The 20,000-nt window shown below is 46.1% G+C and overlaps 1 protein-coding gene across 1 annotated transcript in view; it reads left to right on the forward strand.

The window, feature by feature from the left end:
* Positions 1–11,714, forward strand: part of st6galnac5a (ST6 (alpha-N-acetyl-neuraminyl-2,3-beta-galactosyl-1,3)-N-acetylgalactosaminide alpha-2,6-sialyltransferase 5a) — a gene marked incomplete at its 3' end in the record, with an annotated part of 101,009 nt that extends 89,295 nt beyond the window's left edge. Inside the window, exons 4-5 of the mRNA XM_083654100.1 lie at positions 4,815–4,922; positions 11,453–11,714. Coding sequence (XP_083510226.1) covers positions 4,815–4,922; positions 11,453–11,714 — 370 coding nt within the window. The remainder of the gene's footprint in view (positions 1–4,814; positions 4,923–11,452) is intronic.
* Positions 11,715–20,000: the final 8,286 nt, after the last annotated feature.

Consider the following 20,000-nt stretch of genomic DNA (forward strand, 5'->3'; position numbering starts at 1 on the left):
TCATCCTCATCAGGTTGCTTGGGCGTCAAAGTGCCTGGGTGCTCTTGTCTCGCTCTTGTGCTTTTTTGCACATTTGTGTTTTGCCGAGGGAAAGGGAACTGCTGTGGCTCTTATTAGAAGCTGTGTGGGAATGCTGGAGCAGTTAGCGGGGCGACAGGGGCGGTCGAGTGATTAGAGCTGCATCCTGTTCAAAAATGTTGTTGAACCCCCCGCCTGCTCACGCTGCACTCTGGAGAAGTGCATCCACAATAGGGATGTCAATTTTCGGTTAATTTCACTTTCGATTAACCGACGCTAATAATCGATTAACCTATCGGTTAATTCATAATTTTTTAATATAATTTTTTTTTTTTTTTTTTTTTTTTTTTTTTGTCTATTTACTCAATGAACTCATGCCCAAACAAGGCGTGTCTATTTAGATGCTGAAATGTTAATGCTTTTTGTGTTAGAATTTCTAACACAAAAAGCATTAACAAGCATTAACAAAAAGCATCAACATTTCAACACAAATTCTTTTTGTGTTAGAATTTGTAACACAAAAAGCATTAACATTTCAGCATCTAAATAGACACGCCTTGTTTGGGCATGAGTTCATTGAGTAAATAGACAAAAAAAAAAAAAAAAAAAAAAAAAAAAAAAATAATAATAATAATAATAATATTAACTGATAGACCGACAGCAATAACCGAACAACGACGTTAGCGACGGTTAATCGATTAACGGTTAACCGTTGACATCCCTAATCCACAATTTAAAAAAACATCACACCCAGGGGCTGAGGTAAGCGGTGCAGGTTTAGTACAAGGATGCGTACCTAAGCAACTACAAGCCTCAATGCTGCATTGAGCTTCGTTAGCAAGTACAAGTCACGCTTCGTTAGCAAGTACAAGTCACGCTGATTCTAATGGTTGACATCAACCACCTTGTTGACATCCGTTCCTCAGTCGGAGAGGTAGCAGGTAGATGTGTTTGAACAGGTTGGCGAGTTTAGCAAGCTAATCGGCTAATTTGCGTGTGTCGCGTTGACGATGACGTTGCGGAAGCTTTAGGTCGCCACTAGTCTCACGTGGTCAGACTCAACATCTTACGTCAGCACGTTTCCAGCGACGGAGGGTCTGAATCACAAGTCAAATTTCCGGGTCCTGCCGAGAGGAATCGTGCGGCGAAATCTGATTGGCTGACAGAAGTCCGGCATGCCGTCCGAGGTTGGTCAATTCATTTGTGTGTCACGCCTCTTTTTTTGTCTTGGGTGGGTGGGTGGGGGGGTGGGGTGGGGGGTTGGGGGGGTTGGGGGGGCGGATGTAGATCCAGATGTCTTCCAGATGTAGATGTAGGCTACTGTATCGTATACGGCTGGCGACTGCGAGACTAGGTCGCCGCTCTCGCTCTCCATTCGCTCTTGACATCGCTCGACCACCGAACCACGCTCTCTCTCTCTGTCGCTCGTGGAGATGGGGGGCAGCAGAGGCTTAGGCCACGAACAGACAGACATCTCATGTCACAAAAGCGGCAGCACCGCTTAAAAACAGTGACAGCATTTTTCAGTGTTGTTGTTTTGTCTGTATTACTATTTCATCCACACACACACACACACACACACACACACACACACAAACGTGACATGAGCTAGCTAACCAGCATGCACCGCTGCGTAGCGTTACGCCAAGTGGGAGAGAAGAGTGATTGCTTAAGCAGGAACCCTGTCTGTATACCACCATGTTCCCCCTCGGCCTCAAAGGGGCCGCGTGTATGTGGCTCAATACTGCAACCTTTTTACAGCATCTATTAAACCAGATTGCTGGAGAAATTGTGGTGAAAAGAGTGCAAACCATTCACATGTTTTCTTTTTTTGTCCATCACTGAAAACTTTCTGGCAATTAATTATAACCTGTCTTACAAACATCTTCCAAACTAAAAAGGCATTTGAACCAAAACATATCATTTTAGGAATACCACCACCTGAACTCACATTAGAAATAGATAGATATCTTTATAGAATACTTAGAATCGTAGCCATGAAGCAGATAACAAGGAATTGGTTAAAACCTACTCCACCCGTCTTTAATAAATGGAAGTCAAATATAAACAACATTCTAGAAATGGAAAAAATAACTTACAGAATCCAAAACTTAGAGGTAGAGTATTTGAAACGATGGAATAAATGGATTAACTATACAGAACACACCTGAAAATGAAGTTTTTCTGTGCCGAGGAGTCACTGAAGAGTTAAGGGGCGTGTGTGTGTGTGAGTGTGTGTGTGTGTGTGTGTGTGTGTGTGTGTGTGTGTTGTGTCTATGTCTGTTTTTTTTTTTTTTTTTTTTGTTTTGTTTTTTTGTTTTTTGTTTTTTTGTTTTTGTTTTCTCTCTCTTTTCTTTGTGTGTGGAAGCATGTGTGTGTATGACTGTGTGTATATGAGTAGGCATGCAAGTTTTTCTTTTTTTTCTCTCTTCTTTTTTTTCTTTTTTATTTAAAGTATTTGTTGCTGTTTTGTTTGTTTTTTTCAATACAATTACCATGGCTGTTGTATATTATTGTCCTTTTTCTTTTCTCGTATAAAAAATATATAAAATATTGTAAGTATGTTACGTAGAAGTATAAACAGTTAATGTAGATCTATGTAAAAAACAAACTGAAATCTTGCAATAAAGTATAAAAAAAAAAAAAAAAAAATACTGCAACCTGCAATTGTGATGTATGTCCCATAATAGTAGTAGTCCACTACAATATCCCATAAATAAGTAAGGCTTTTCTTTATCAAATTGTGTTAAATGCATTGATCAGAACTGGTCTTATTTTAGTCCCTTCGCTTTCTTGTCTTTCCATGTTGTCAGAAACTTGCTGTTTAAACTGCAACTTCACAGTCACACCGAGAAGAGTCCTCTGTTGAACTGATTATATTGAAGGTCACTGGGCTTGCTCCTATTGTTCCAGTATAGCCTCACCAGCCCATTGAGTTATTTCTGAACAGTCCATCAAAGTGCACCTGATAACTGATGTACGATTACCTCCACAGTCACAATCCCAAATCAAAATGAGGTTCAGCTGTGCTGCAGGCATAGACCGTGTAAATGGACGTAGCTGCCGTGATTGGTTTTGGACTCGCGTTTCGAAGCCTCCAGGTTGGCATTTTCACCATCGCCATCTTGGTTATTTGGAGACAGAATTTACGTAAATTTTGACGAGAAGAGCCACAGGGCCGCCTGCTATTGGTCCATGATTGGCGAGCTGCGCTTTCACTGGACAGGCGACCTGTCAATCACGCCGGGGTGTGTGTGTGTGTGTGTGTGTGGGGAAGGGGGGGGTTGGTTATAATTTGCAAAATGAACACCATGCTGTATTGAAGAAGACTTGAAACTATAGCGATTGAGGCCATAAACTCATTAGGAAAGTGTTTACTGTGGCCATAAATCAAGTGTGATCCCATTCACTTCCATGTAACCGGACTTATTTTTGCAGCCAGGTTTAAGTTACTTCCGCCTTGGCTTCACAAATGGAGCTTGGAGCTCGCCCACTGGCAGCAGGGAGCTGTGATAACGATACAGAGCTGTGGCTGTTTCAGCTGTAGGATTCAGTTGTTCCCTCTACTGTGTTTTATGCTTGAGGTTTTCCCACTTTGTTTGTGGGCTAAACCAGAGGACGGCTAGCTTGCGATCGTACATTTACTCTGAAACTCATTTATAAATGGATTAAATGCATATTGATTGGCTCCAGAGATGCAAATCTACTTTGGACCCCAACAGCTAAATCTACTGCAGGAGTGTCTGGCAGGGAAACAGACATGGCTACAGTCCAGCGAGCTGGAGATCAGCGTTGTGAAGGTCTCTGCTGTTGTGGAAAAAACCTTTTGATGATTTTTACATCTTTTCTGAAACAGAACGTTAACATGTCGGTCATAAGTTTAATCGTGTGGCTGATGTATAAAACCCACTCAGAAGAACACAACAAAATGTCAGAAATGCATGGTTGTTAATGGAAAAATAGGACTTAATTCCTCGAGTAGACTTTTGAAGATACATTTTCATCTGACGGCAGCTCTTATGAAAGAGGCCATTCTCAATGCCATATACAGTAGACGTGTGAAACAACATTTCACAATTTTTTCACCACTGCATATTAACTTCCATTTGTGTTCATTTTGCTGGCAAAAACCTTAGGACACGAGTTTTGGTTTTGGTGAATATATTCCTACTTGAACTGAAGGTTTTCATGGTTCATTTAGAAGCAGTGCAAATTCCATGACTCTAGGGCCTTTGGAAACCTTTTCAAAAGCAATTTTAAAATATGCGTGGTAAGTTTTCATCTGACAGCAGCAGCCTGTGAAAGAGCCCATTCTGCCGGTCATTTAGAATTAGGGAGATTTTCTTATGCAGTGTAAATATAATTTCTTATTTTTCTTTCATTTCTGCATATTTCAGACATTTCTTTGCGGGCATGTCTTAAAAGCGGAGAGCTCGCTCTCCCTCTAAAGTCATTCCCAACTCTCTGCACTACAGGCTAGCTCCTGATGAAGCGTTTGATTATTTGACAGGGTTCACTTGTATCCGTCAATATGTAGGATGGATCTGTATTTTAATGAAGCTGCGAGGGAACTTGAATGATCTTGCAGTCAGAAAAATCGACCTCTGGATTTAAATAAAATCGTTATTCTGCCATATTACACTGACGTGGGATTTTCTGATTATCTATCCCAGTTAATCACATTCAAAAAGTCTAATACGGCTCAGTTTTCTCCTCCCACGCATGAAATCCTTCCCTCTAAGTGTGTTTCCCTCTCTCTCTCTCTCTCTCTCTCTCTCCCTCTCTCTCCTCTGCAGAAGGATTTCCAACTCGTGGTTGAGTACCGGCTGGTTTACCATGACCATTGCCCTGGAGCTGTGTGATAGGATCAATGTCTATGGCATGGTTGCCCCTGACTTCTGCAGGTGAGACACCTGGACCTGAATATAAAACGCCCGTCATCATCTCCTCACTATCACAAGGAGGTACCAAGGAGAGGAGCCTTCCATAGGTGGCTTCCAATGGGTTCGAATACACATTTATAGGAGCAGCACAATTATCTGATATGAGAGAGTAGTAGCTGTATATTCCCTGCCTACCAACACGAGGGTCGCAGGTTCGAGCACCCGTGTTACCTCCGGCTTGGTCGGGCGTCCACTACATACATGCGCATTAAGGCCATGTCTGCGGATGGGAAGTCGGATTAAGGGTATGCGTCCTGGTCGCTGGACTAGCGCCTCCTCTGGTCGGTCGGGGCGCCTGTTCGGGGGGGAGGGGAACTGGGGGAAACGACGTGATCCTCCCACGCGCTACGTCCTGTCGGTGAAACCCCTCGCTGTTAGGTGAAAAGAAGCGGCTGGCGACTGCACATGTATTGGAGGAAGCATGTGCTAGTCTATAGGGCTAGTCTACAACTCTCCGCAGATCGGCAGAGGGGGCGGAGCAACGACCGGGGCAGCAGGGGGAATTGGCCAAGTACAATTGGTGAGAAAACAAGCGGAGAATCAGAAAAAACTTGATAAAAAAAGAAATTGTCTGAATATTAGTGAAAATGTTAAGAGTGTGTGTCAGTGAAGGAACACACTGACTTTCCAGATGTTGAGATTTCACACTGATTGTTTTTGTGTATCAGGGATGAGAGGAGGAAAAGGTAGAGAGCTCTCACTCTGTCTCTATTTCCAGGTACCACAAACATCATCGCAAGCTGCAACAGACCTCTGTTCCCAATTGGCATGAATGTAAAACGTGTGCGATATTGTATCATCTGTTGGAACTAGGGGTGTCACGATACACTCAGTTCACGATACGATACGATACACGATATTGGGTTCACGATAACGATACGATACGATATTTTAACAATATTTTTTTGCGATCGATTTGTAAGTGGAGGGGGCATCCTCCACGCTAATTTGAGTAATTTCACCATTTTCATCCTCCGTGTCTGTAACGTCCCTCGTCTGTTCAAACAAAGCAATGAAAAGGAGAGCGAGCATGCAATCAGATGCAGATCAGTGCCACCATGTTCCGCTTCTTTTTCTCGCGATATGAGATTTCATCTCAACGATACATATTGTCACGTTTTGATATCGCGATATATTGTGGGACGATATATTGTGACATCCCTAGTTGGAACATAAGGTTTATTTTGAGCACATTACAAAATGTATTGCTAACATCCAGAACAGAAATCTACATTTCTGTGATATTACGTTTTAGGAGAAAAACAACTGTCTCACGTCTGTACCCTAGGTCAGTCGCTATGGTAACGACTATGTTTGTGCTGTTTCTACGGGACACAAAATTGAGGAGAGTGCAAATCGGAGGATAAATGCCCACTTTAGATGTCCAGATTTTTTTTACCATTGAGTGATTACTCACATGGCGGTGAATGCGGGTGAAGGCCCAAGTCCCATCTTTCCGCAACAGACTCATCATATGGGTCTTTGTCCCGGCACCTTGTCCTGGTGGGGGATAACACTTGATTTGAATACTCTGATGATATTCATCTATCAGGAGGTGAAAGAACAACAGTATTTGCTGCATCTCCACAGACTATAGCTGTGGAGATGCAGCAAATACTGTTGTTCTTTCACCGGCCCACGTATCCCAGAATGCACCAGCCAGTAGTGATAGAGGATGTTACAGTGGAGCTGTTTTAATTTTGGCTGTATGGCCGTTGAGAGTTAATATAAGTTTAGATACATTTTGAGATAGTCAAAGTTAGATTACCCTTGTGTGCTCAGTTAATCAAAAATAATGGCTATTTAGTCAATTTAGAAATCAGATTTTCGTTTTCAGAGATCTGAAGAACCAGGACCCCTCAGTCACCTCAGCTGACAGAAGCCGGGCTCTGAGCAGCACGCCGGCTGGGGAACGTGACGTTGTCATATCGGGGAGAAAACGACCAAATTAATTGATTTGGGCAGTTCTGTGGCGATTAGCTAATGTCTCTGTTTTCACAGATGAAATCTAAAGCCTTGTCCCCAGGGACAAGCCTTTGTGGACCGGGTCCTTCATCGACTGCAGCACCTGGATTGAGACACAGTTTATGTAACCCTAACCCTATTTCGAACATTAACCCCAATTTGAAGATGAACCCTAGCCCAGACATTGACGATACCACAATGAGGATTTATTTTTTCTGAATCTCCACCCCATTTTCTCCCCCAATTGTACTTGGCCAATTCACCCTGCTGCCCCACCCCCTCTGCCGATCCTGGGAGAGCCGTAGACACACACATGCTTCCTCCGATACATGTGCAGTTGCCAGCCACTTCTTTTCACCTGACAGTGGGTAGCTTCCCCGGCAGGACGTAGCACGTGGGAGGATCACGCTATTCCCCCCAGTTCCCTTCCGCCCCGAACCGACCCGACCAGAGGAGGTGCTAGTGCAGCGACCAGGACAAATACCATCACTCGGGCTTCCCACCCGCAGACACAGCCAATCATGCCTGTACATGTATGGACGCCCGACCAAGCCGGAGGTAACACGGGGGCGCGAACCTGCGACGCTCGTGTTGGTACCGCCACACTACCCGGACACCCTACACAATGAGGACGTAGCGCAGGATACATACCCTTAGGCCTTGGCCACACTGATCCGTCAGAAAATGGACAGAACGGATAGATGGATAGATTTATGTCCGTTGCATGTACAAGTAACCTACTTGTACAGCAGGTGGCGGTAAGCACCTTGAAGGTGTCAGCGACCCGCCTATAAACCGAGAGAAGAAGAAAGCTGGCGTCAGCTAGCTGTTAGCTCTGTGCGCTACGTTACTTATGTGGCAATAAAATGCCACTGAATGACCAGATTAGATGGTGAAATCAGACGGTGACACTGACTATCACGTTGTACAACAGCGGGATGGTGTACACAGCATTAATTATAGCCTCCTTCACCGCCTCGGCCGCCATCTTCTTTGAAAAGTTGAAACAAATCTCGGAACGCCTCCTCTCGAGACCTCGACTCTGATTGGCTAAACGGACAGTGACCATCCGACCATCCGATACGTCCATCCAGAAAAAGTTCATCCCTCTTCAACTTTCTGTCCATCAAAACGTATGCAAATTTTCTGGATACGTACGCTTCTGAGTGCTCCACGGACAGTCGGACAGCTGTCATTGAAAATGAATGGAAGTGAACAGAGAAATGAACGCACACGGACAGACACCACGGATCAGCGTGGCCAAGGCCTTAACCTGGCTTCCCACCCACAGGCGCGACCAAGTGTGCCCGTCTGGATGCCCGACCGAGCCGGAGGTAACACGGGGGATCGAACCTGTGACCCTTGTGTTTGTAGGCAGGGAATTGGTTGGAGGCTGATGATATTTTATTACGCTAAAAAATGCAGCCATAATCATAGCATCTGTTGTTGTTGTTATTAGTGAGAGACTTTGCCGTTGGGTCACCAGAGTGAAAACAGAGGACAGGCCGCTGTTGGTGACAAAGAATTGATCTCACAAAGAAAAGGGACTGAGGTCTATTCGACGCTCACCAGCGTCCGTAGATCTCGTTCCCCTCCCCTAGCTCTGAAGTCACCACTTAGCCACGCCCATCCTGCAGTCCCCTTGGCAGTGATAAAATGCAGCCTGTTCTAATTAGAAAGGCACTGAATATGGCAGACAAAGCAGGTACCCGCTCAGAGTCCGCCTCGCCTCCCCCACCACCTTTCTGCAGGAATGCTGAGAGATACTGTACCAAGACAGTTCTGACTCCTCCTCAGTTTTGGCTTCTGGCGTCTATCTCAGTTCAGCCTCATTAACAGAGTTTTACCGTTTGAATTACAGCGCACGTCTCATCCATCTCAGCCAACATTTTAATTGGGTAATTTTATTGGATGAAGCACAAATCTTCTTAGATTTCTCCATAAAGTGAACAAACTGAAAAACTGTTCATTATATCTTTATATCCCTGGCTCTAATTGATAAGAGATATTTTTTTTTATTTATGGTTTTGGCACAAATTCCATCGCGGTGATAATAAAGAGCTAATCTCAGTTCATTTCTCGGAGCAATCATTTGCTTAAGGTGTTACTTAGCAATCCTTATTTCTCCTAACGAGCCAAGTTTGCAGATATTATTGGACATGATATGACTGAGAGGTTAACCTCTCCCGCTCATAATAATACATAGGCTATATATGTAACATTAGCTTCCCTGTTGTTGCAACTTCACCCCCTTTCTCTTTAAGAACAAGGCCTAACATCTAGTTCAAACAAAGCCAATTCTGCTCTACCAAATCAATTACAAATGTTTATTTTAATGCATAAAATGTGTTCATTTCTTGGTCATTTATTCGGAAGTGTAGACATGGCTTTTGTTGTCTTATTTTGTTTGAACCAGTATGCAGAGGGCTGCACCCGGATAGCATCAAGAAGAGTTTGGAGTTGTGTATTTGTTGTTCCCCTTGAAGGATGTAGTCCACTTCTGGACCCGCTGAAATGTCATGACAAATGTCATAAAGTCACAATGACATGACTCTGCAGAGGATACACCCAGCCCAGGGCAGCGCCTACTATTATGGCGTAGCCATACCTGCCCCATGCTGCCTCTAATTGTCTTAGCGCCTGATAGCCTTACCCTAATCCTAACCAATCATCACTCCTGATACGGGGGACGAGCGGGTGGTGTTAAACAAGCGCACCTTACGAGAAGTAGTAGAAGCAGTTGCCGGCCGAGCTGAGGCCGTGATGTGAAAATGTTAAGAGAAAGAAGAAACCTTCCTATTTTCAATCCAATGTGAGTATCGATATTCACTCCGACGGCCGGCATACTACAGTATGTGCCCAGGTTCCCTCGCTGTCTAATTGGTATTTTCAAATGCTCAGCTCTCCAACATGATAGCTGATGATGCGTGTTGAGCCTTCTGGCATTCTTGATGAGTTGAGTCCCCCCCCCCCCCCCCGCCCCCCGATATGTGAAGCATTTTGGGTGCCTTGAAAAAGCGCTATATATAGATTAATATAGCAATAATATAATAGTAATTATTGTTGAGCTGCATTGTTCCCACAAGAAAATAATGAAAATCCAATCTGTATGATGTACGTGATATCGATTTTTTTTTTAATAAACAGGGAGTAGGCTACCTTGTAATATTTAGACAGGGTTCATTTAAAAATATTGACTTAAGCTACTGTAAGGGGGAAAATGAGGAGAAAATTGCTAATTTCACATAATGTGATCACTGGAAAACAATCTCCAGTGATGTAAAATGGCTTTAACAATTACTTTCCTGGCTTTTTCTTATTCTGCATGTATATAGGCTATTGGCAATTTCATGAGCTGTGTTCAAGTAGAAATAGGCTGTTTTCCAACTGTTTTTCTTTATTTTGGTTAAATCATTCATTACATTTGGCTTTCTGAGACCTGTAGATGTCATGGAACAAACAAACGAATGGAAACCAGCATGAAAGAAGCATGCAACTGAAATGGCCATCTGCTATTGGCTGATCTTAGGTGCCAGGTGATGTCAGAACTGTTGTACTCTATTCACCTTATGTAGCCCCGCCCACTCGACCCATTGTGCCACGTCTTCCTGTTCAAAACGCCAGCTTTTTTACCTGCTCAAACTAGTCTGACTCACCTGGTCAAACCTAGTTTGACTCACATATGAGTCAGACTAGGTTTATGAGTCACAGGAAGTGTAAACACAATCAGAACTTCCGATTGTGTTTTACACTTCCTGTTAAGTCTCTCAAGCAAGACTGTCTCTTCTACATAAGGTGGATAGAAGGTGACATCACCTGGTACAAAAGATCAGCCAATAGCAGATGGCCATTCCAGGGGCATGTTTTTGTTTTATTATGCTAGCACATGCTTCCTCTGATACATGTGCAGTTGCCAGCCGCTTCTTTTCACATGACAGCAAGGAGTTTTACCGGCAGGACGTAGCGTGTGGGAGGATCACGCTATTGTCCCCAGTTCCCCTCCCTCCCGACCGACCAGACGAGGCGCTAGTGCAGCGAGTGCCCAGGGCACATACCCTCAATCCGGCTTCCCACCCACAGACACGGCCAATTGTGCCTGTATGCACGCCCGACCAAGCTGGAGGTAGTCTCACGTGATCAAACCCAACGTTTTACGCTTCCAGCGATGGAGGGCTGACAGGAATCATATGGCGGAATCTGACTCGCTGGGCTGTTACGGAAGTCCCGCATGCCGTCCGTGGTAACCACTTTTCAAGAGTTGTGTTCCAGACGCAGCTGTATCGTATCTACGGACTGGCTACTGCGAGACTAAGCCGGAGGTAACACGGGGGCTCGAACCTGCGACCCTCGTGGTGGCTAGGCAGGGGATCTACCGCTGCACTACCCAGACGCCCTAGTACCATGCTTTTTACCCTTACATGTCAGGCTTTACACAGATGAGAATGGGGGTTTAGTTATACTCTTTCATGTTTTAAAGATGTCAAAATGTCTCTCTCGTCTCCCTCCCCCTCCCCCTCCCCCTCCAGGGAGCCCCAGCACCACTCGGTTCCGTACCACTACTACGAGCCTCACGGGCCAGACGAGTGCGCCATGTACATCTCCCACGAGCGCGGCCGGCGCGGCAGCCATCACCGCTTCATCACCGAGAAGCGCGTCTTCGCCGACTGGGCACGGACGTTCGACATCCACTTCTACCAGCCCGACTGGAGCCCCCCGCCCCTCCCGGACAACCGCACGCTGGAGGCTGCGGCGACCTCCGCGGCGCCTCTGGTGCCCCAGAAGACGTGACTGTTGTGGAAAGTGGGGACTCATTTTTCTCAAAGGGACTGAGGATTGGATATGGAAGGACCGCCTGGTTAGCGGACTTCCGGCAGATATGGGATATGGAGACATATGAAGTATATAAGAAACATAGTGGACACAGGTGGACAGAGATGGTGTTCCCGCTGGACGTTGCTATGAACCTTTCGCCAACTCAAGAGTTCCTGCCTCCATCTGTACTCCATCCGGCTTGGAAAGCTTGTTAATGTGAGGTTAGACTAGGAGACAACACCTTCACACACTCCACTGTCCATGCATGCAATATTTTACTGTGGATCTTCTTGTTTTTGTGTGCGCATGCGTGTGTGTGTGTGTGTGTCCATGTGTGTTTTCCAGCGGGATCTCAGAGTGTACAAACACAAAGCCGCTGTTTGACTATGAAGGACTCACTGCTGCTGGTTCTCCCGACTCTACAACCTTCCTATCCCCTATGGCCCTAATCTCACGCTACAGTGCAAACAACCGGACACACGTCACGTCACGTCACTGTACGTGACGTGTAGAAGCGGCTGCACCGCTTAAAAATGACCACTAGGACGCCCCTCATCTGACAATGGAGATATACTGTAATTTGTTGCAGTACATCCTGAACACTGATACTGCAATTTGAATCACACGTGGTGTTGTTTCACTCCATCTATTTGAGAATGTATGATTTGTCCCCACATTGGTTTGTGGGTTTCAAGGATTGGGGAGGTCAAATGGGACGAGCTTCATTTCTCCGACCTTCATAGATATAAAGCTAAACTCACACGAGGGTCCCACGCGAGTCAAACGTTGCACCGCCCCCTCCTGGCTGAACGTTGCTTCGTCTGCACCGCGTGGCACACTCCTCTGTATCATCAGGCCGTGTCACCAGGCGGCCTGTCGGCCCGTTAATAGGCCGATTTATCCAGCTCCGTGCGGGACAGCCATGTGTAAATGCATAGCCACGTCACACAAGACAAGCGGGAGATTAAGATCGAGAGCGGGGACGCGCCACCGCCATCCATCCTGCTACATTCATCTGTCGCCGCGTCCGTGATCCTGAATGCCTCGCAGGAGAATGCCACCATTTGGAAGAATACTGTCCCCCCCCACCCCACCCTAAGATTAATGTGATCTGTGCACTCTCCCCTCCCCTCTCTGGTTCTCTAAGTCATTTGATAAGTTTCATGTAGGCTCTCCTGCTAGGGGTGGGACGATATGAAAATTTCACATCATGATTATCCTCCAAAATAATCGTGATCAATGATATAATAGCGATAATCGTCAAAATATGCTTAAAACTCTTAATATGACACAAAAACATATGGGAATCACTTCATCTTACGTTTTGTTAGGAAATGAATATAGATACCTTCCTGCAGGTTCTGCAGGTGAGAATCTCGTCTTTCTGTCGTTCCTTATTTTTGAACGCAGAATATTTCCACACATCTGATTAGCTGGAGGATATAGCCGGAAGTGCTCGGCTCGGGGTCCACAACGGGGTCTAACCCTAACCCTGATTTATATTTTTAATGTCGTGTCATGTTTTATAACATCAGTAGCGTAGCGTTAGCTTGTTAGCTAATCTAAAGCTGTCGGCCATTTTGCCCACGTTAATCCCACCACGTGCCCGACGTACAGCCAATCACAATGCGTGCCCGAGCCGATCTTGTAGCCGAGCCGAAATCGCACCGACACCGGCTCCAGCCATGTTGACGATGATTGACTGGAAAGACGCACCTTGTGGCAAATGGCAATTCAAAAATAAAACAAGGAATCAATAGGACAGTGAGCTAGTGAGCTAAATTAGCCTTTTCAAGTCACTCGGGACTCGGGGACGATATTCATTCTCATGTGACGATATTCACGAATAATGGCAATCTATCTTGCGTGGCTATTCATGCTACAGTCGATAATATCTTATATTGTCCCACCCCTACTCTCCTCCCCCTTCTCTCTTTCTCCGAGACCTTCTTCCCTCCCCTCTCTCCGTCTCAGCGAATAAGAATCGGGTGTCAGTCAGGAGAGAGGGGACGAGACGCGCCGTTATCTTAATGACACATCCTGGGAGCGGAGTCCCTATTGATTTCACCTTGGTCTCTGTAATGTGAATAACGAGAGGCCAGATGCTCCGGGTCAGAGACATAGGTGCTCCACAAAGGGAACCCACGTTCCCCCCTGGCCCGCGCTCGTCCATCACCCACAGCTGTGGACACCGTGGTCACGTGGAGGAGGAGTGTGAACACTTGAGCCTTTGTGACGGGGACTGGTGTTTTGGCTAACAAGTGGGCCACGGTCATTTTTCAGTTCAAATCCGAAAATAGTTGAAGAAGGTTGTGCTCGTTTGAATATTCGTACTCCTACAAGCAACATTCAGAGAAAACCGCCCTGAAAGTTGGTGAACAAGCTTGGTCTGCCGTGAACAAGTTTGTTTGTTAACAAATGATTAGTATTTAGTGATGGTAAAACTACAACCTCTAAACTTACGGCATGGGACAGGGAAAAAAAAAACTGAAAACATTTGATCTCGATTTGTGTGACTTCACGGTTGCCTGTTACTCCTTTCAGCAGACCCCGTCACGTTGGAGGTCCCTGTTTAAGTGAAGCCTGTACAGGGTCACACTATGTTCAGCAGACCCCGTCACGTTGGAGGTTCCTGCCTAAGTGAAGCCTGTAGTACAGGGTCACACTATGTTGTTGAGCTCATTTGTGTTGCTTCTCTTTTTGCACATTGTGGAGAAAAATAAGTCATTCCACTCAATAAAAGACCTTTTGCCAAAGGGAGTCCGGCATTCAGCATCTATGTCTACATCGCTGAGTAGCAGAAAGTGTGTGTGTGTGTGTGTGTGTGTGTGTGTGTGTGTGTGGGGTGATGACAGAAACACTGCCTGTGTGTTTGGAAGATGAGAGATGTGGAGATGGGGGGCCGGTGACTCCCCCCTCACCCTCCTCTGACAGCAGCAGCTCCTGCCATTTGATTTCCAATGTCTCTCTTCCCGTCTGCCTCATACTGAAATAATAATGAAAGACTGGCAGGGCTACAAGGAAGGACTCCTCTCTCTTCCTGTCTGTCTGCATGTCCCTCTTCCCGTGTCTGCTGTCCCTCTCCTGTCTGCATGTCTCTCTTCCTGGCTGTATGATGTCCCTCCTGTCTGTCTGCATGTCTCTCTTCCTGGCTGTATGATGTCCCTCCTGTCTGTCTGCATGTCTCTCTTCCTGTCTGTCTGCTGTCCCTCTCCTCTCTGTCTGCATGTCTCTTCCTGTCTGTCTGCATGTCTCTCTTCATGTCTCTCTTCCTGTCTGTCTGCATGTCTCTCTTCCTGTCTGTCTGCATGTCTCTCTTCCTGTCTGTATGATGTCCCTCCTGTCTGTCTGCATGTCTCTCTTCCTGTCTGTCTGCATGTCTCTCTTCCTGTCTGTATGATGTCCCTCCTGTCTGTCTGCATGTCTCTCTTCCTGTCTGTCTGCATGTCTCTCTTCCTGTCTGTATGATGTCCCTCCTGTCTGTCTGCATGTCTCTCTTCCTGTCTGTATGATGTCCCTCCTGTCTGTCTGCATGTCTCTCTTCCTGTCTGTATGATGTCCCTCCTGTCTGTCTGCATGTCTCTCTTCCTGGCTGTATGATGTCCCTCCTGTCTGTCTGCATGTCTCTCTTCCTGGCTGTATGATGTCCCTCCTGTCTGTCTGCATGTCTCTCTTCCTGTCTGTCTGCGGGGGCCAGCAGGTCTGCCTCATACTGAAATAATCCTGAAAGACAGGCAGGGCTACAGGGGCTCCTCATCACCCCCAGAGCTAAAGATAAAGGCGTCGTCGTCGTCAACGCTGCTGCTGACTGAGAGCGGGAGCGGCCCTCATATGTCCAGGTAGCAGCGTCACATCTGGAGCGGAGGCACATCAATCAATGCAATAATATGGGCTGATGGCGGGATATTAAAGTGTCCTATAGGGGGACTGCAAGATCACAAGACATCAATCACCAAACGCTTTGAGCTTTTACCAGATCCATAAAAAGCACTGAATATGCATTAAATATTATTGATGACTCATTATACAGTATAATATCACAACATGGGAATAGGGCGGGGCAATAATTCAATACTATTGATTAGCGCCTTTCAGTAGATCGATATTGGGATCAATCAATGATACCAGTCATCATGATACCCAACATCAGTTGTCTAAAAATAATGATTAAAAACGAAATCCTAAATCAAATCTCACAAAATAAGAGATTTGACCATTCGATATTTTATTATACTTTAAATATTATCATGTAGTTCAATGCAAAGAACATCATTTCCATTCTTTAACATGGGGTTTTGCATATCTTAGCAGATACAAGGCTAAAAATACTAACATAAAAGTAATTGTGATATTTTGAATTAAGGGCTGCTCAATCTTTGCTTTCTTTCTATAGACATGGTTCTCACTTCTCAATGTCTGTGTAGTCTGCTGTTAAATAAATTAATAAAGTCAAAAGATATGCCTGCTTTAATTAGTGCAGTTTTATACTTGCTGCTGGGCTCGCTGCTAAGTGTCAGAAGTTTTTCCCGTTACGCCTTTTATTTGTTTTCACATTGAAAGTGAAAAGTGAAACTTATTAAAATGAGAGTGAAAATGTAACTGCAGAAATTGCCATTATAATTATGAAGGGATGATTGACATAACAAAGGCTCGCTGACAAGCAAACAGTAAGAGTCCTGAGTTTCCATGGAAATTGGACAACCTGTCAGGCAGTCATTGTCCCCAAAGTGTGTGTGTGTGTGTGTGTGTGTGGGGAGGGAAAGGGGGGGGTGTAAACCATTCAATGTAGGCTGACTGCTACATGGGGCTATATTATTCCCACTGTGTGTCTGACTGTGCTACAGCTGCAACAATGAATCGATTAGTAGTCAGAATTGTTCAATTAATTGATAATGGGTTTGAGTACTGTAGAAAAACTCATGTTGGGCTTTGGGAAACACTGATCGCCATTTCTCACCATTTTGTGACATTTCATAGTCCAAACAACTAATAATCGATTAATTAAGAAAATGATCGACAGATTAATCGACAATGAAAATAATGATTTGCTGCCCTAGTCGGTGTGCTCGTGAACACCGTCACGAGTCTGTGATAAACAAAAAGACGTGATATTCACTAATTGTTCTTGGCCCCCTGCTGTTCCGGGCGTTGCTCCACCCCCTCTGGGGATAGTTGTAGACTAGCGCATGCTTCCTCCGATACCTGTGCAGTCATCACCGGCCGCTTCTTTTCACCTGACAGCGAGGAGTTTCACCGGCAGGACGTAGTGCGTGGGAGTATCACGCTATTCGCCCCCAGTTCCCCTCCCACCCGAACAGGCCGACCAGAGGAGGCGCTAGTGGAGCGACCAATGGCCCATTTCCACCGCTGGTATCAACGCGGCCCCGCACAGCTCGTCTCGCTTTTTTGTCTCATTCCACCGATCAAAAACGTGGACAGCCCGGGTTGAGTCGTGCTGCTTTTGGTCCCTGCTCTGTTGAGGTTCTAGGGCTGTGGACCCGGTACCATACGGTGACGTGAAAACACTGCAGACGACTGATTGGTCAGGCAGAATCGTGTTTACTGTAGGCATCTACTGTCAATGCTGGATACCAGTTTAGTGGGGCTTACCTTCTCTTCTGTTATTTCCAGAAGTTATTTCTTTTGTGTTGCTGCCTTCGGCTCTGGTGAAATAAAATTGATTTCCTTGCTCAGCTTTAACATGCGGTGGTTTTCAATTGTTTTGAGAGAAAAAAGTCCGCTCCTCGGGAAGCCCTTTGTAGTTGGCTCCGCTAGGCCGCAGGCGAAGCCGCGGTCTTGCCTGTTGAGTTGCTGCTGGGGTTCTCCCCGTAGCGCCTCTCCCGTCCCCGCGCAGTGCATGCATGTGAGTTTGAGTAACAACAAAGTGATATCCATTCTCCTAGCCGATTGTCACATTTGCCCATGTACACTGTAGGTAATTTAGAGGCACCAGTATTTCATAATCAGTTTAAAAGTTCCGTGTATGGATTTAATTTTAACGTTATACTTATAGCCTACTTCGGCTATGGGCGGAGGGCAGATATGCGGTCGCTATGACGACCAGGTGTGGGTGGAGGCAAGTAAACTTGCTATGGAAACAGAGTCTATATCAAGTAGAGCCGAGTAATACCAGATCGAGTAGAGCTGTACTGTGCTGTTATATGTGGTGGAAATGAGACACAAGACACATACCCTTAATCTAGCTTCCCACCCACAGACACAGCCAACTGCGCCTGTACGGACGCCCGACCAAGCCGGAGGCAAAACACGGGGGCTCGAACCTGCGACCCTCGTATTGGTAGGCAGGGAATCTAACGTTGCACTAACCAGACGACGCCCCCCTCCCTGACTCCTAAGTCCTCCTAAGTCTGCAATCTCTCTTGTCTGCTTTGAGCCAGCTGCTCTAATATTGCCTTGTCGCTGGTTTCTCCTCACCCAGTCAGCTGTGAGAGGAGACAGTGATCTGTATTAGCATAGGGAAACCATAGTGACAGAGGAGACAGGAGCGCGCGTCACAACACGGAGACGCCCGTGTCAATCCAATTCGCTCCGTGTGCGCTGGAGTAGGAACGAGAGGCGGCGAGGAGATGATGGAGTCAATTTGAAGTGGGCTTTCTGAACAAACAAATCCATCTCAGAGAGGGCGCGCTCAGGGCGGCGTTCATTTTTGACTGTCTGCCAGGTATTGTATGGTACTGTATATACAGTAAGGGGCTTGGGCCCAGTGGCTGCTCTGCCTTTGACAGAGCAGACGGTTACAGACAGAACAGCGCATTAAAATTCTCAAGAGGACGGTTTGAAACGTGTCCAAAAAGAAAAGAAAATGCGGCGCAGGTGTTTTAGTCAAGTCGAGCACCGCCGCCCGATGTCTTTGTGGTACAAAACGAGCTCCGGATATCAGCTCCGCCAGGCCTACCTTCAAACATTTGCACGACTAAAAGCAGCACTGGTATCTTCAAACTAGTATTACAGAGTAATTATTGAAGCTCAATAACTCTTCTAAAAGAGATCAAAAACCAGGCAGTTGAAGACACAAAATACATTCCTTGGAGCCAATCTTTCATCTTTAATCAGGGCATCAAAATCCTACCAATTAAAATGTGGCAAAAAAAAGGAAAAAGAGAAAAGTCATGCATTTTCTCCCTCCGCCAAAAGAGCGCGGGAGGGATCGGATTACAGGAAATGAAAAACAGGGAGAAGAGGAAGCCGAAATAGTTGCGCATAAATAATATATAAGAGAGGAGGGCGTGCGGCGGGGCTGACGCAGCAGCTAGCTGCCCTCCCGTACATTACATACGGCCATCCATTTCCCACGTTCAGCCCAGCCGCGAGGGAGAGTGGCAGCGGGCACCCGGTGGGCGGGAGCTCGCGCCAAGGAGCAAAGATGAACGAGCGCGGGTTCAATCCCCGTGCTTTGACCATCAGTCACTCCCCCTACAATGAGGCTAATGCAGAATGGGTACACGCGGAGAGAAGGGGGGGGGGGGGGGGGAGAGAAAAAACACATCGAGCGAATGAGATTCATTTGGGACGGCTAGCGGCTTAGCAGGTTATCACTCACTTATCGCCGCTATAGCCCGGGACACGGAGAGAACTGTCCATCACCCGCAATACAATCAGTGGAGTACATGGCTGGCAAGCTAATGGATGTTTCCACAGGGAGGGCCATTTGGTGAATGGGAAACCGGAGGGGTCCATCATAGGAGATGGGATTACGTGCGATTGTTATCCTTCAAAAAGCGCGATACGGCGGTCAGCGAGTGTAATGGATATGGACAAGGCAGACATTAACCGCTAATCTCTCCGCAGCCAATCAGCCGGCCCCTCTCTTGCCACATGTCCCTTTTTTCGACCGAGCAGACGTTCCGAGTGGCACTTGAATGAAAAGGCCAGCGCTGAAATATGCAGGGCAGCGCGCTCTCCAAATAAATTAACTTCTTATCTGCACACTCCATTCAGTGCTGTTTTTCAGGACGAATCCACGCAATTATGGAACGGTCTGGCAAAACAGAACTTTCCACAGAATCAAATAAATGCAGTATGCCTACGTCGACGACAAAAGAACACATCAAACTGTTACCATGTCGTCTGTGCTGATAATGGTGTTGCGTCCTTTGCATTATGTGCTGGTCTGCTATGCGACCTTCAAGTACTTCTTCTGTGTTAGCGGCTGTTCACACACAGGACGTGTGTATTTCAGATCAGATCAGAACGCTTTGGAAACCATGTAGAGAGCACGGGCCACAGCCAGGGAGTGTTTTG

This window comes from Poromitra crassiceps (genome assembly GCF_964638095.1).
Source record: "Poromitra crassiceps genome assembly, chromosome: 17".
Lineage (NCBI taxonomy): Eukaryota > Metazoa > Chordata > Actinopteri > Beryciformes > Melamphaidae > Poromitra > Poromitra crassiceps.